The 17,877-nt window shown below is 24.0% G+C and overlaps 1 protein-coding gene across 1 annotated transcript; it reads left to right on the top strand.

Annotated features, from left to right (window-relative positions):
* Positions 1-7,020: 7,020 nt before the first annotated feature.
* LOC130949007 (myb-related protein 330-like) lies at positions 7,021-14,213 on the top strand. The gene is made up of 3 exons (XM_057877848.1): positions 7,021-7,364; positions 7,895-8,024; positions 13,250-14,213. The coding sequence occupies exons 1-3, from the start codon at positions 7,232-7,234 to the stop codon at positions 14,211-14,213; spliced, it is 1,227 nt and encodes a 408-aa protein (XP_057733831.1). The 5' UTR covers positions 7,021-7,231.
* The last annotated feature ends 3,664 nt before the right edge of the window (positions 14,214-17,877 follow it).

Below are 17,877 nucleotides of genomic sequence, written 5' to 3'. Positions count from 1 at the left end.
CCTTTGTTCCTACCCCCTATATTTCTCAGCATGACCGTCTTTAGCACATCCAGGCTATCAACCCGGTAAGTGCGCAACATGACAGTCTTGTCAGACTCAAAAATCACTCATTCATCACCATGTCTAACTATTCCATTGGGATAAACCATAAAAAAGAAGAATTGATTGTTTTCCATCATAACAAAACGGTAAGAAGAAACAGAAAAGATTGGTTTGTGAATTGTGTGGGGGGAGGTATTGGGATTGGCTCTATAAATAGACTTATTTTACAACATATCTTAGGTGCAGAGACATCTACACTATAATACACATATTCTGGGTGTTGAGACCCTAATTATATCCTTGACTATATCTCAAATACTGAGGGAGACATTAGGAAGCTGCGTTTATCTTGGATGTTGAGACCTCTATCACAAAACGGGCATATCTCAGATGCTCAGTGTAGCATCCCAAACTTTTTTGAAACATTTTATATTTACCCTCTAATTTTATCAAAATTCCTACACTATCCTTATTCTTTTTATCAAACCCTAATCCTAATCCCCAAATTAAACCCACGCACTCTTACTCACTCGCACACATGCACACACTCTGAAGTTTGAACAAAAGAAAAAGAAAAAAATAGAGAAGAAGGAGTGAGAAAGACACCAACGGGAGAAGAGAAGAAGATGACGGCACTGACGAAGCAAAAGGAAGTCGTCGCCACCATCAAGTTATAGAGGCAGAGGGAGAGAGAGAGAGGAGAGAGATGGATAGAGAGAAGGTAGCACCACTATCGTCATTGTTGGGACTCATCTTTGGAGTCACGGATGTCACTGTCGAAGGGGCCGTGTCAGAGGGAGACATTGCCATCACCCAAGCTCACCGCTGGTGCACCCTGAAGCTACCTTAGCCTTTACTCTGCTCCACCGCGGCTGACTGCTATCTCTCCCTTGTTCGTCATAGCTTGTAGTGCTGCTGCGGGAGTCACTTCCAGAGGTGAGGAACCGCTGCCATCGTTATTCTGTTGTGTCCTTCACCGTCAACGCTAGAGAGGGTCACCGGAGCTGCTTATACTCCACCCCGTTGTTTCCTTTAGTAATACTAATCTTATTTTGCCTTGTCTTGCGGTAAAACTCAGCTATTGACTCTGTCCTATCCTGCTTGATGTCCCTTTCTGCCCTTACTTAGTTTTAAACCATCGTAAGCTGTTAGATTCTATGCTATTGTTACCGTGGTTGCCCCATGTTGTGGCTACTAGCCTACTAGGGTTGTTGTTGATGTTGCTGTGGTGAGAATTGCTATTGTTATTGCCCCAATCCAAATTTTGTGCTCTTTCGTTCCATTCTACTTCAACCATCTTCACCCTTTAATTCGGCACTCCGGATTTAGTCTCTTCTATCCCTTAAGACCACGTTGTGAGTAGACTTTATATTTATAGTCGTTAATCTTTTGGTTTATGCTATTCTAAATTTTTAATTATATTCATAAAACTATAGTTGAATAATTAATTTTATGAAACTCATACCTTAAAAATTTTACATGAGACTATATATATATTTGATAAAGTTTTATATTATTTTAGAATATTTGATTTTACTCGAATATATAATTTTGAAGTATCAAAGTATTTATTGACACTTACTTACTTTAAAATTATAAAATATGTTCTTATTATTAAAAAAGTATGATTGAAAAAGATTTCTGATGAGAAAGTATTCTCTAATTTGATATCTTATATATTTGAAAGATAAGAGATTTATTGTATTTAAAACTATATATTTTGAATTGGTTTGTGCGACTCGTATTAGAAAACTGTAGTTAATGGTGGTTATGACATTAACTTAGATGTATCTGGCTCAGACTTCAGCTAATAGGGGTGTTGCTAACCTAACATGTAGACCACACGTTGGATCTGTTATTTTCGTACGGACACACGAGAGGAAATGGCTACCCATAGAGGTGGAGTCGCCCAAATGTGGACTTTTGATTTAATTTCTGTATGAGAACTCTCTTATTGATTCACTTATATGGTCTCATGTCGATTATATATAGATGTATTGTCTAGTCACTGAGTTGTAAAACTCACCCTATTTTTCTAAAAAATATTTTTCAAGAACAAATACGACTATGTGAGACTTTCTATTCAAGAGTAACGATCTGGACTGAGTACCTATTCTTTGTCGAGTTCCTAAATATTATAGACTCCATATGTTACAGGTAGGATCCAATCATTCTTAATTATTTTAATTTTTGTTCAAAATATATAACTATTTATTTTAGAACTTGTAAAATATTTGTAACTTTCTTATTTAACTTATATTTGAGTCTGTTAGACTTGTCAGAGAACTATTTTCTCAGCGTCGATCATAGCTCATCTTGGTCCGTGACACTCGGTGTCTGATATCAGCGCATGTTCATATTTCGAGTGCATTCAAGATGTGGTTCGCAGTCATTTCGTCCCATAACGGGGTCTATGCATTTGAGATACACCCATTTTTTTAAAATTTTTTCAATATCCAAGATGCGACTGAATATGTATTTTTATAATTATTTCACCATTTATTTATTTTTGTAAATAATATATTTATTTAATTTAAATAAAAAATCCCTATATATTATCATTAGCACTCCACATTTATGATACTTATCGTATTATATCTTAAATATCCTTTCTGGGCGCTTCTTCGTGCTTCTTTTTTAATTTCCATAGGCCATAGCCCCACTACAAGTAGTATGAGATGGTCCCTTAAATCAATGAGGTTAACTTAATTAATAAAAAAGAAAAAAAAGAATGTTAAAAGGTTATTAAAAGTTATTTTTTTATTAATTAATTATTAATATTTAAAAATATAAAATAAATTTTGATAATTTTTAATATTTTTTATTAATAAAATGGAAACAAATCCCCTCCTATATGAAGAATTCTATAATTGCCTATGAATAAATTTGGTTTTAAAAATAATAATATCCCAAACATAAATGATAAATAATAACCGTGGAATGTATAAATTAAAAGTAACTTTCGAAAAAATTTGAAAGTCAATATTGCAGTTAATATTAACATAAAAAAAATTATTTGAAATTCTTGAAAATATCTAAAACTCAACCAAAATAAATATTTAAAATTTAAACTTAAACAAATATTCATCTTTAATCAATTTTATATTTAACTTGTTTGACAATATATGTTATAGTATTAGTTGAAATTGGCAACTATAATCTTTTTTCCTACCATTTCTCGTAACTTTTAAAGGGTTAATGTTCATTATTATGGCTATATTTAGAATGAAAGAGAAGGTGAGATAGGATACTAATAAGGCAAGATAGAGACACATACTATTGTCCTTTTTTTCAGACATCACTAGTGTATAATCAAATATATTTGTATTTTATCGCGTAGTCATGTATATATAAAAGATTTATTTATTTTAATTTGGATAAATTTCACTTACACCTCTTGAAATTTCTCAAAATTTCACCTACCATTTTCCTATTTGATCAGCATACAGTATACATTTGCTTTTTCTTTATCGTATATATCATTAAATTATAATGGCATAAAAAATAGGCTATCAAAAGTCAACTTTAACCTTCACAATCTCTCTGTATAGCGCATAGATAGAAAAACAATCACAAAATTCTTTTACTTTTAACCTTGTTTTGAAAGATATTTTTACCATTTTAATTATAGAAAAAATAAAAACATTACCTAGATGACAAACACATGTATAAGAATTTTAGTTACATTAGCACCGTATCTAAATACAGGAAATTAAAGAATAATTTTTATTCTTAATATTTGAGATTTTTTTAATATTTATAAAATTTAATTTAATTTAATTTTGTTTTTAATATTTTTTATTTGTGTTAAAATTATTCTTGAATGTTGACTTTATTTAAAATGTTAGAAACAAAATTAAAAATATTTTGGAGTAGTTTGATACAAATAAAAAATGCTAAGGACAAAATTAAATGAATTAAAAATATTAGAGATAAAGTTAAATATAATTAAATGTTAAAGATATTTTTAAAGAAAATTGTAAATATTATTGGCAAAAAATATACTTTTGTCAATCTAATTAAATACATAAATATTTGATAACAAAAAAGAATTAATTAAAAACAGTTAAAATTTATCTTATTATAACATTAATTAATTATTATAATAATTAATAATAAAAGTTAAATAAGACAAGTTTTAATTTTTTTTTTTGTCTCTCTAACATTATCGATCTAAATACATGTTATGAGTATTATGTAGCAATATATAAAAAGAGTCCCACATCAGAGAACTAATACTTGTAAAAGAGTTTTATAACACATTCAATTTGGCCATAACGTGATCTACCAATAACCACTTCATCTGGCAAATAGAATGCCCCATGGGAGAGCACATGATCTTATAAGTTTTTTTTTTAGATGTTATTAGTCTCTCAATGTGCGACTTTTTTTCAGGTAATTAGTCTTAGGAAGCTCGTAACAATGTTACGTTGTGGTGCATATAATTTTGATAAACTTCAAAAGATATAAATGTAATTGACCATTTTTGTTAACTCAAATTAATTATCACTCTGACGAATGAATCATATGATGATGACATATTGACATGGTTAGTTGATATGTTGATTTGGCACAATAAGTAACACATTAATAATAACACACATGCATAGTGTAAGTTAAGGCTTTGAAGAAAATTAGTAAGCTACTAAACTAATAATAACAAGTAAAGTAAAAGGATTGAACACACACATGCACGTACATTATCTCTCCCTTTGACTTGCACATTTTCAAGAAGATGATGGCAAATTGGCAATAATATATAGAATTTGAATATGTAGTACAATCTAAAATAATTGGATACAAAGAATTCAAACTCTTCGTTGCTAATCTCCAATAAGATCATATGATGATGACGTATGTAATCTAAAGTTGAAGATAAGAAGTTAGCTTAGTGGACTTTGTTACAAGTTAAGAAGTTAGCTTAGTGGACTTTGTTACAAGTTAAAAGAGTGTAACGAATAATGATGATATGTTTATTTTTTTTAAATAAAAATTCAAATATAATTAATTTTATATAAAATTAATATACTAAATTTTTATTTAATAATTTTTAACTATCAATTTTACGTGGAATTGATTGTTACTAAATTTTTTAAAAAATATAAATAAAGTTGATATTGTATGCAAGTACGGTGAACAATAAATATAAAAGACACCAACGTGGGAAGATGGAAGCCCCGTCACGAGGTTTTCGACGGTGGGTGAGCCACGACGGTAGCATTCATACACGCCCTACGTGGCACAATCTCTCACCACAGATTTGTCGTTATCATTAACCCCACAACCATGCCCCCCGGTCCCCAATCATTCTCTCTTTCTCTCTCTCTTATTTATTATTTTTTTTGTACATATAAATATTAGATTTTCATTACCTTTTAATTATGCCACATATTTACAGTTTTCTGATTAACATGTAATTAGTATAACAGTCCAGTTTAATCGTTTGTGAATATTGTCTAATATTTTTGTTCTAATATTTTCCATTACCTTTTAGTTATGCGACATATTCTAATATTTATGTTTTTGAACGATCTAAATTAAAAAAATCTAAAGATAGTATTTTTATTAAAATTTAGTCAATATTTAATCAACAAAAAAATAAATAATTTTATATTATTAGATATAATTTTACATCATTAAAAAATATTAATAATAATTAATTAATAACTATATCTTAACACTCTTGTCTAAATTAGTTTATTATTATTTTTCACTTTGGCACGTTAAATTTTGCAATTTTTAATAGTAAGTGACGAGAAAACCTTTCACATTCATCCATAAAAGATGTTAACAAAAGAGAGGTCTAAGTCTCAACACTTCTCTCTTAAGTCTTAACTGACGTAAGACTTTACTATTAATACAAAAAATAAAAAATTAATTAAATATATTGTTTTTCTTAAAGGAAAGGAAAATTAATATAAAATTAGTAGTTATCATTATCTATAATTTTTTATTATTTATTTTTTATGAAATTGAGTAGTTTATTAAATCAATAATAACAGAAGACTAATTTTATAGTATTTATGAATTAGTATATAAATTTTACTTAACTTATTATTTTTATAGCAAATTTTAAAAATTATTTATTTTTATATTTTTTAAATTAAATATTAATTTTTAAAATTTTTTTATAAGTTAAACATAATTTTTTAAATACCATAGCAATTACCGGTACAAAATTTATAGTTAAGTTTGTTAGAGATATAACCATTGGTGTTACCTTCTCCTATTAACTTAAATTTTTGGGATGAGTAATTTCATGACATGGTATCAGAACTCTATGCCCGAAAGGTCAAAAGTTCGATCTTTAGTAAACCCAAAAAAATGAAAAAGATAGCAAATCAAGCAAACCCAAAAGAGAGGCTCTTGCTTGAGGAAGAATATTAGAAATATAACTATTAGTGTTATCTTCTCCTATCAACTTAACCTTTTAAGATTAATAGTTTCATGACAAAGTTAACCATATTCATATATAACACCAAAAACTTTGGTTTAACTATTATTTTTGTTCCTATATAACTGAATTCATCATCCTAAAACTAAAAAAAAAAATACTAAAAAGTTAGTCGAATTTATTATTTTAGTCAGCAGTTAGGTAATAATGTTTAAAAATATGAGTTAAAAGTATATTATTAAATTACTAAATTCAAAAAAAAAATAATGACTGAAAGTAATAAATTTTATTGACTTTTAAATTTTTTTAAAAGCCTATTTACACTTATTTTTTAAAATAAAAAAAAAAAAGAAAAAGAAGAAAAAGACAAAGAAAAGGCAACTTACTTTTATTCTTAAAAGAAATTTCAAAAAAATATTTATATATTTTGTATTAAATACATTAAATATTTAACCTAATAACCGAAAAAAGTTCTTCTTCCCCATAGTTTGATAGGTAGTGGACCCCCATTTGCCTCTCCTATAAATCACTTACACTCCTTTGTGTCTTTTTATTTCACTTCCAACACCATAAAGCAACTAGCACGAGTGCCTCGCTTTGCTTTGCTCCCTTCAAACACCAAAACCAACACACACAAACAGACAATACACAAATCACTTATATACCTTCCATATATATACACCTTTATTATTATTTGTTGAGAAATCAAGTAATGCTATAGTAAATAATATAGCCATTAATTAATTTGATTTTTATGTGGTATAAAAATCAAATTAATTAATCCTATATAGAAATATGGGAAGGGCTCCTTGTTGTGAGAAAGTGGGGTTGAAAAAGGGAAGGTGGACAGAAGAAGAGGATGAACTATTAACAAAGTATATTCAAGTCAACGGTGAAGGTTCATGGAGGTCATTGCCCAAAAATGCAGGTATGTAGAGGTAACAATAACATAATCAATTTATTTTATTTTATTTTTTTCTCTCTGTTCTACTTATATTATTACCTCGTTAGTACTATTTTTAGTTGATTGGGACAATTTTTTTATTATCTTTTTTGGGTTTTTTTTAATTATACATAATTATTAAATTTTATTGAATTCTATGAGTAGTCTTGTTTATATATATAGTTGGTAAAATATAATTTGGTTTGATTGAGAAGAAATTTTTTCTTAAGAAAATTCCTTTAATTATTTATCAGTGGTCATTAAATTATAATTTGAGAGTAAAAATTATCTTAAAATATATAATTAAGTGTGATTTGATCAAATATGCATAAAGTTTTTTTTAATAAAATTGATAAATATATAAAAATTATTAAATAAATTGATATATTTAATTAAATTGTTATCTAACAGTTTTCGTCTCTCATTTTTAAAGTAAATTATTGTCACATTATTAGTGCATGGTTTCATAGTTCTGTGTCTTACATATAATTTTTTTGGGGATGCTGTATTTGAAGGATTATTAAGGTGTGGAAAGAGTTGCAGATTAAGATGGATTAATTATTTGAAAGCTGGGCTTAAGAGAGGCAACATTTCTTCTGAAGAGGAAGATCTCATTGTCAAGTTGCATACAACTTTTGGCAACAGGTTTGTGCCAACTTCAATTTTAATAAAATAGTTAATTTATTTTTTTAAGTTCGCAAATAAAAATTAATAATTCGTAATAACTAAAAATTATATTTTAAAATTTAAGAACAAAAATAAGTAAAAAATTACTGCTACTAATTAACTGGAACACATTTACAAAAATAATAAAAATTAACGAAATAAAATATTATGTTTTATCGTGTAAACTTTATGTCATGGGTTGATTTTACTATGAACTTTTTAGTTTTAAGAATGACGTGTAAACTCCTACATCAGCACTTTTGTCTTAAAGATAATTTAGTCATTTAAAAATTAATTTGATAATTGAAATATATATATATATATATATATATATATATATATATATATATATATATATATATGAGCAGTCAATTTGCAAAATTCTAAAAGTGTAAAGATAAAAGTGCACAAAATTTATAATTCTAAGAAGTGTCAAGAAGTACTTTTCTTGAAAACGTGAATTAATAAAAATAATATATAAATAATTATATCTCTAAAAATAAGTAAAATATGTTTTTTTAACGATAAAAAGAAAATAATTTAAAGTTATTGTATAATTTAATATTTTGTTAGTTTTTATAATTTTATTAAATTTATAATTAGGTTTTTATAATCTTTTTAATTAGATTTCTGACCTATATTGTTTTTAATTTTTTATTTAGATCTTATTTAGTAAAAAAATATTAGAATTAACTAAATATTTAATTTAATATTTATAGAGATTTAACAAATTTGATAAAATTATAAAAACTAACAGAATAATTAATTTTTATTATATTTAATTTAATATTTATAACTTCACACCTATAATATTTATAATTATACTTATTTTGTCTAATATTATTAATTTATTATAATTAATAGTACTTAATAAATAAAAAATACAGTAACTTTAAATTGTTTTTTATTTTTTTCTAAACATTTTTATTTTTATTTATCTTAACAAAATGGTCACATGAATGAATCTAATAGTAAAAATGTGTGGCAATTTTCTAGTCATTTGTACTACTAGTGTGGAAAAACACTTTTGTATAACTTAAAAACTCTCAGTTAATAATAATACATCTTGGAATATAATCTCTCTGAAAATTTAACATCTACAGGAGTAAAAAAAAAGAAAAAACCATTTCTTTAATTATAATATCACTAAGTATTAGTTTGGATTAGTTTTTTTAGTAAAAAAAATATTTTTATTTAATTTAAAATTTATTTGGTTATGTATTTTAAAAAAAAAGTATTTTTATTACAAAATAATTTTTTTTAAAAAAAACTAGTAATACCTTACTTTAAAAAAAACAAAATTAAAAAATATTTTTAATATTAAATTTTTTAAAAAAAATTATTTAAATATAAAATAATTTGTGTCTATTAATTTTTTTTTAAAAAATAAAAAGAAATAAATACTTTTTTTAAAACAGAATCCAAATTGACCCTAAATAAATGACCGCAAACGGTTCATATTATTTTCATGGAGAAAATTCGGCTGGTGTCTTTATAGTTTATCCGTAATAATAGGAGATTGAGACTTCTATCAAGAACCTCCCACTTTATATTAAAGGTATCTAACTTTTTCAATATACAAAACAAAAACTCTTGAATAAGTTAGAAATGATTGATCTTAAGTTGGAACAAAATAGAAAGACCCAGGAAAAGATAGCTATTATGTTCGATGTGACAACCAGCATAAAATGTGAATTTATTAGAATGGTTTTCAAATGAATAAAATAAATCAAAATTGATATATGGTTTATTTTTTATAATTTTTTTCCCATTTATGATGGTAATGTTATTATTTGTAATTGCAGAGTCTTGTACACACTTTTAATAGTTATGAGACAACAATTATAGACATGTACTTGGTTTGTTTTTTAATATAAAATTGCTAATTTGAGTAAAGTGTTTTGTTGCAAAATATAGAACTAAACAGTGACTCGTGCATTATATAAACAGTATCGCAATTATTATGGGTCAAGGAAAAGATATACGATGAAACAAGCCAAGTCATATTATTTTGTAATTATTTTTCTTAAAATTATGATAAATTCTCCCATATTCTTCAACTAAAATTATTATTATGTTAAAGTAGTATTTATTGATAAAAGAAATTGTTAAATCTGTCTGAAATAATGTTTTTATTGTATTTATGTTTAGTACACTTATGGAAACTTTAGTTATTACAACTTTTATATATAATGTTTTCAAATTTTTAAAATATAGATCTAATTTATTATATGATAGTGTTACGATGAAATAATAACAAATGTACCACTAATTAACTTAATTCATTTAATTTATATAAACTAATAGTATTCCTTTTGCGATTAAAATTTCGTGTAAAAAAAAGTCTATTACATTAGCATTGAATCAATTCTAATATATAATTATGATGTGTAAGGAAATAATATATGAGAGAGTAAAATAATCATTTTAGACAAACGTCATATTATACAAGAACTAAAATCAATGAGAATCGAATGACTCATCGAATCGGTAAAATTTAAAATTTAAAATTTCAATTAAAATTTAATTAAATAAAATAAAAAATATTTATATATATAATATATAATTTTTATTATTTATTATTCTAAATTAATTAATCATATTTATTAACTGATTTGTTAATTTATCTTTTTTTTAAATTAGTTTATTGTCAAATAATTTTTATTTTAAATTAAATAAATATAATAATTAATTTTCGATTAAGCAAGTTGAACGGATCCGTTCGATTCAATTCTTTCACTGAAGGTAGTTGACAAGTTGACACATCTCATATGACATATACATTAATGTATATGTGGCTACTATGTTTCTTAGTGAATAATACTTTTAATAAATAAATAAATAAATAAAGTGTGAATAAAACTGCGCCGACAGACGCATGCATCATGAATGTTCTTTTGGTATAGTAAAAAGAATTAAAGTGTTTCAGTTGAAATGTTAATTATTAATTGTGAACTGACTCATATCATAAACGAATGTAAAAAAAAATTATAATTAAATTGACTACATTCAATAATATATATTTAACCTATTTGATGAGATTTGTACATGCATAAAAAATGCATCTATTGTGATATCGCTACTTCTAAAAATTTAACTTTATTTTATATTATTTTTTAATATTTAAAATTTTGTAAAAATCAAATTTTAAATTTTTTAAAATAAAACTTTTATACTATGTTATAATATCAGTTATTTTAAAAATTTAAATTGATAAAAAAATAATATAAATAAATATCTCTCTAACAAAAACTATTTATCACCTAAATATCATAGGATATATAGAATATTAATTCCACTAGCTACTCAATAAAGTGATAATACTCAAAATACAATGTTTTATAGAAATATTTCTATTTTCTACTTCTCAGATACTCTACAACATGAGAAATTTTGTAATATCAGAAACTGCAACCTTCATTTTTTTTAACTACTAATATACTGTATGTTAAATCAAAATATATATTATTAATATATAATAACAGAGTGATGACGACAATTAGTCATCAATAGGCCCCAGTTATTTATATCGGTTCCGCTACGTTACCAACAGCATATCTGCCAACTTCTGCCAACTCTTATTTATAATTGTGTTTCATGGAAGTGTGTTCGTAGATGTGTCTAATAAAAATGTCTTTTTTATAACTGTGTTTAATAGAAGTGTTTATAGATATATTTTTTGGATGTGTCTCTTTATATATGTATTTAAAATATATTAATTATTAGACACATCTACGAATACACTTCCATGAAACACAAATATAAATAAGAGTTGGCAGAAGTTAGCAGATAATATGTTGGTACCCTATACTTTTCCTATTTATATATATTTTATATAATGACAATAGGTCTCAATTGTTGAATTTTCTGATCAAAACTCTCGTCATAAATTGAATTTAATACTCTTAGAGTTATTATTATTGTCAAATCAAAACTTTGTTGTTGTTGTTGTTATGTCAACTCTTTTGTTCGTGATTTAGTGAATAATTAGTTATTAATGGAGCTAACCCATATTTTTTCATGTGACAATATAACATTATTTTTAATCGTACCGCAAATAGTTATTGAAACTTCTCAAAAATTTTATAGGATAATTTAAATTTAATTTCCTTCTCACATTTAGATAAAATTATTATAATTTTATAATTATTTACTCATCAAACCATCCTTGTTGATTTACTCTTTCCATTTTAAAATAACTGTCGCTTTTATTTTTTGAATTCATTAAAAAATTAACGTATTTAAATTAATTATTTATCTAGATACATTAATTTTTTAATAAACGAAAGTAATTAAAACAATAATTATTTTAAAATGAAAGAAATACTATATAACAACATGATAAATATTATTTCGTATGAAAATTTCTCATAATTATATACACTTAAAATAAAATTCCCTTATCATAACCAAGTAAGCAATAAAACCATATAAATAGTATAAAATTAATAAAACAAAATATAAAAAAATAATTTTGATACATGATTATTAATATATAGAAGTTTTGCACTATATCGAATATAATCAACAGAAAAAATAACTTCTTAAAAAAATCATATAAAACTTTTACATAACACAACTCATTTTCGTCTTATATGTATGTACATATATATCTTCTAAAATATACAGTACAGAAGAGTAATATACATTAGTTGGCATCAAACTAAAAGACAAAAAATAGCAAATAATGTAAAATAAGAAATTAATTAATGTTGAACGAAATATTTATTTATTAATTTATTTATTTGTATCATAATATTATTTTTTTCAAAATCTTAAACTAATTAATAGTAAGAAAAAAGAATTTAATTTTAATATACTGACAGTCCTACAATCACAATTGTTTTATTAGATAATAATTCACACTATTAATATAAAAAATCGTTATTTTTATTATTGTAATGTTATTTGATTAGATATATGTATAAAACAGTTTTATATTGATAGTACAAGCATCAAAATTAAATTTAAAAAAAATACATAAATAATTATTTTTTGAATATGTCTCTCAAGTAATATATTTTTTAAATTTATTTAAAATTTTTCATAGAATTATTTTCTCTTTTAACTTGTCTTGTGCTAAATTTGTTTTCTAATCTTGTTTGTTATTTCTTATATCCATATGCTTCTTTTAAAAAATTAAACCAACAAAAAAATATATAAATAATTATATCTCTAACTTCCTTGAATAATTTTGATTTTAGGTGGTCTTTGATAGCGAGTCATTTGCCGGGAAGAACAGACAATGAAATCAAGAACTATTGGAACTCTCACTTGAGTAGGAAAATCTACAGTTTTCGGAGAGCAACTAGCCTAGACACCACCCACATAGGGTCCACCGATACACCCAACAATGTTCCCGTTTATCCAAAGCCTAAACCTGGTAGAACAAGCCGTTGGGCCATGAAGAAGAACAAAACCTACATACACAACAATAAGGGTAACAATAATAATAATAATATTAATAACAACCAAAATAATCAAAAAGACGAAATTGCCCTTCGCCAACTCAGCCCCCGAGAAAAAGAAGATGATGCTGTTCCAACTCCACCAACTCCTTCGCTTGAGAGTGAGGGTTTTTGCAACACTGTTGAGGATCTCATGGTGTTGGATTTGGACCCTAACAACAACAATAATAATGGGGTGGAAAAAGAACAAGAAGAAGAAAAGGAAAAAGAAAAAGTTCAGTGCCCTACTACGTATGAGAAAGAAAAGAAGGACACGTTGTTAGGACCATATGATGAACAAGTTGAAGATCTTACTAATAATATTAATAATAATGGCGGTGGGGCGTTGAGCCTTGATGACATGTTGGACAATTTCATGTTGGAAGAAATTGTATGTGGGGTTCACAACTTAAATGAAGATATTGAAATCAATAATAATAATAATAATAATAATAATAATAATAATAATAATAATAGTGAAGAGTGGAATAATTTAGGGTTAGATGAATATTTGGATTGGGAGAGTGTTATGGAGTTAATGAATAATAATAATAATAGTGAGTCATCAGAGGGTTGTTATTTGGAGCAGAAAGAAAATTTGCTGACGTGGCTGTGGAAAGATGATGATGATTGGGAAAGTGACTGCATGAAGTTGGGGGAAAACATGGATAGTAGTGAGAAACAAAATGATGATGATGTTGTTGCTTGGTTTCTCTCTTGAAGGGAAAAATACCATGTGTAACCCCCTTTTTTTTTCTTTTATATATTTATTTCAATCTATTTTTGGAGGGTGTTTTTGTGATGAGGCTTTTTTTCTTCTCCTTAAAAGTTCATGTCACAAACTCGCCTTTATTTTAGGCATGTAGTTTGTCTTTCTTTTCTATCTTTTATTGTGCCAGTTGTGTTTTAGATTTTTAGTAGATTCTGCATGTGCCCATATTCGGCTTTTAGATCATAATAAAGGGTTTCAGGTTTTTTTTTTTTTTTTGTTAGAATAGATGTGTAAAACACTAAAAGTACTCAGAGTTTTACATTATTGTAGAATAAAGCAAAACATGTTCGTTTATTTTGATATTCTTGATAACAAAAGGAAATAAAGGAAGGAAAATACGGTTTAATGCTAGTATATAAATTTTTTTACAAACCGTAGAGAGTTTTTGATCGGAGTGATTTTTGGGAGGAATTAAATGAGATAACATAAGATAAGAAAACATCATATTCAACTCAAAATCTTAAGGTATCAAATTAATAGGTCTCTCATCTTATAAATTTCTCACTCTTCCTTGTTTTATTTGATGTGAGATTAGCTTCAACACTCTGTACACTTGCAACACTAACATATTATACATCTCATTAACTTGTTTATTGTAAAAATAAGATATATTTATGGTGAAATTAGGTGCAGTTAATTTCATGTAAAATTAATAGTTAAAAGCTGTTAAATAATTTAATTGACTAAATTTTTATATAATAACTCTTGATTATTATTAACTTCACGTGAAATTAATTGCAGTTGAATTTTCACCTATGTTTATACCTATCTTATTTATAGTTATAATTGAACAACTAAAAAAAAATGATATTTTCGATATGATTTAGATTGATTTAAAGAGTAAAATGAATATAATTGGTTATGATTTAAATTATATCGATTTGTCTCGTACTGAAATTTTATGGATTTGAATTGATATTTGCATTATATGGATCTAAAATTATTTTTAATTGAATTCAGTTTAAATTATTGTGATTTAGATTTAATCGGTTTATTCGATTTTAGAAACAATTATTGGTTTAAATTTTTAAATTACAAAATTTTTAATTTAAAATTTAGATAGATATCATTTGGCTTAATTGGCTACTTATATATTTCAATGATTTTGTTCCTCCTTTCACTTAACGCACCAAATATTAGGGGAAAAAAAAATAATACTTGAAAATAGATGGATATTTGCAATGCAAATGACGGCAAAGTGGCAAACACAGCAACACAAGCATGCTCCTAACTAGCAAGCTGCGTCACGGAGAAAAGCTTCGTATTAAATTTAAAAAAATATTAAAAGATTATTAGAATTTATTATTTTTATCTATTATTTTTAATTATCAATCAATTTTTTTAATTTATTGATTTAATAATATACTTAAAAATATATTTTTAAATATTGATTATTAATTAATAATAATAAAAAATAATATAAATTTTGAAAATTCTTTAATAATTTTCTTAAATCTCTTTATCAAATTTAATTAAAAGAAAGAAGAATTTATTTTTGTAAATGGGTACTTATAGATCTTTTTATACTGCATTCAATTCATTGCCAAAAGAATCTATATTATCATTTATGTCTTCTATTTAAAAAGATTGAGGATTTAGAGCATTTTTAATGGAGTAGTTTTAGGGTATTGTTTTTAATATTTTTAAAAAATAAATTAATTTAGAATTAAAATCTGTATTAAAGTTTATCTATAAAATAAAATTGATATTACTTTAGGAATACAGTATTATTTTGATAGAAAATTAATAAAATTTTATCATTCGTATAATTATAATAATAAAATAATTTAAAATAATATAAATTTTAATTAAACTAATAATAAATATTGAAAGAATAAATTTTATATTTAATTTTAAATTATTATTTATGATATATAGTCTTATAAATATTTGTATAAAATTTAAAATAAAATAAAATTAAAATTAATATTAAAAATGTTTTTATCAAATTTAGTAAAAAATTAATTATCCTTATAATAAAGTTCGGAGATTTATTTCTCTTTTTGGATTGTAATAAAAAATGCGGTGGATGAGAAGAAGTGTCAATGTCGCTTCCATGAAGGTGTGTATCCTATATGCATGTGTGGACCGGGTATAACTTAATTACGTTGACTTTTTTCGGGAAGGTGCTTTTTGGCTCTAGTTGGATTAAAGTATCCATTTTCTCTTTAATATTTACGTTAATTTTTAAAATTGTATCTAATATTTAAATCGTTTTATTTAATTTTAATATTTTAAATTATATTAATATTATTTTGTTATTAATAATTTGTTAATAGAATTAATAATAAAATAATATTAAAATAATTTTAAAATATTAAAAATTTAAATAAAATAAAAATAATATATTATTTTTAAAAAAATTATCAAATTAAATAAAATAATAATAAATTTTATTGGAATAAATTGCATTACGACTCATATTTATAGAATGACTAATAGAAAATTTTTTTAAAAAATTATGATACATATATAATAAAATATAAATTATATTTATTTATTTCTAATATACCAACCTTTTTTAATTATAATTTAATTAAATTTTATTTTTAATTTTTAAAAAAAATTATTTTATTTTTTAATAATTTTAATTTTTTATGGTAGATAATTATTCAGTTTATTTTTTTATTTTGTTAATTAAAAATGAATTTACTTACAATAAAAGTAGAGTGATTAAGAATAAAAATAATGTAATTAAAAGTAATTTATTTAGATATAATTAAAAAAATTAAATAATTATTTATTAAAAAAATATTATTAAAAGATAAAATAAAAATTTATTTTAAAGTTAAAAATAAAATTTAATTAAATTAAATATTAAAAAATTTTGATACATTAATGATAAAAAGGTATAATTTATATTTTATTATATATGTATTATGTTATTTATTTATTTATTTTTTGGTAACTTTATATACTAGCCATTCTATAAATATTTCATGATGAATAAAAATATTTAAGAGTAAAATAAAAAAAATTACTTAAAATGAAAATAGTGTGATTAAGAATACTTTACTTAGATATGATTAAAAAATAATTGAATAGCTATGTACCGAAAAAAAATGATATTATTAAAGGATAAAAATAAAATTTATTTTAAAGTTAAAAATAATATTTAAATTAAACATTAAAGAAGTTCGATACATTAAAGATAAAAAAGTATAATTTATACTTATTGTATATGTATCATTTCTTTCTGTTTTAAAATTTTATTTACTAATTATTTTACAAATATTTCATGATGAATAAAAATCTTAAAGTTATAATGCAATTTGTTCAGTTAAAATCTACTCTGTTATTTGATTTGATCATTTTTCTACGAGTAACATATCATTTTTATTCACAATATTTTCATCTTATTTAAACTCCCTGATATTTTAAAATTACCATAATTTTATTTTACCATCAATTCTGTTAATAAATTATCAACAACAAAATAATATTAAAATTATTTTAAAATATTAAAAATTTAAATAAAATTATTTAAATATTAAAATAATTTTTGAATTTATTCTTTATGTTGAGAATAAAAATAATATTTTAATTTTTAGTTTTTACTCCATGGACAAAATTACAAACACAGTATAAATTAGTTTTAAGAAAATGTATGTAT

Source organism: Arachis stenosperma, chromosome 9 (assembly GCF_014773155.1).
Source record: "Arachis stenosperma cultivar V10309 chromosome 9, arast.V10309.gnm1.PFL2, whole genome shotgun sequence".
Taxonomy (NCBI): domain Eukaryota; kingdom Viridiplantae; phylum Streptophyta; class Magnoliopsida; order Fabales; family Fabaceae; genus Arachis; species Arachis stenosperma.
This window is presented reverse-complemented; position numbering and strand designations above follow the sequence as displayed.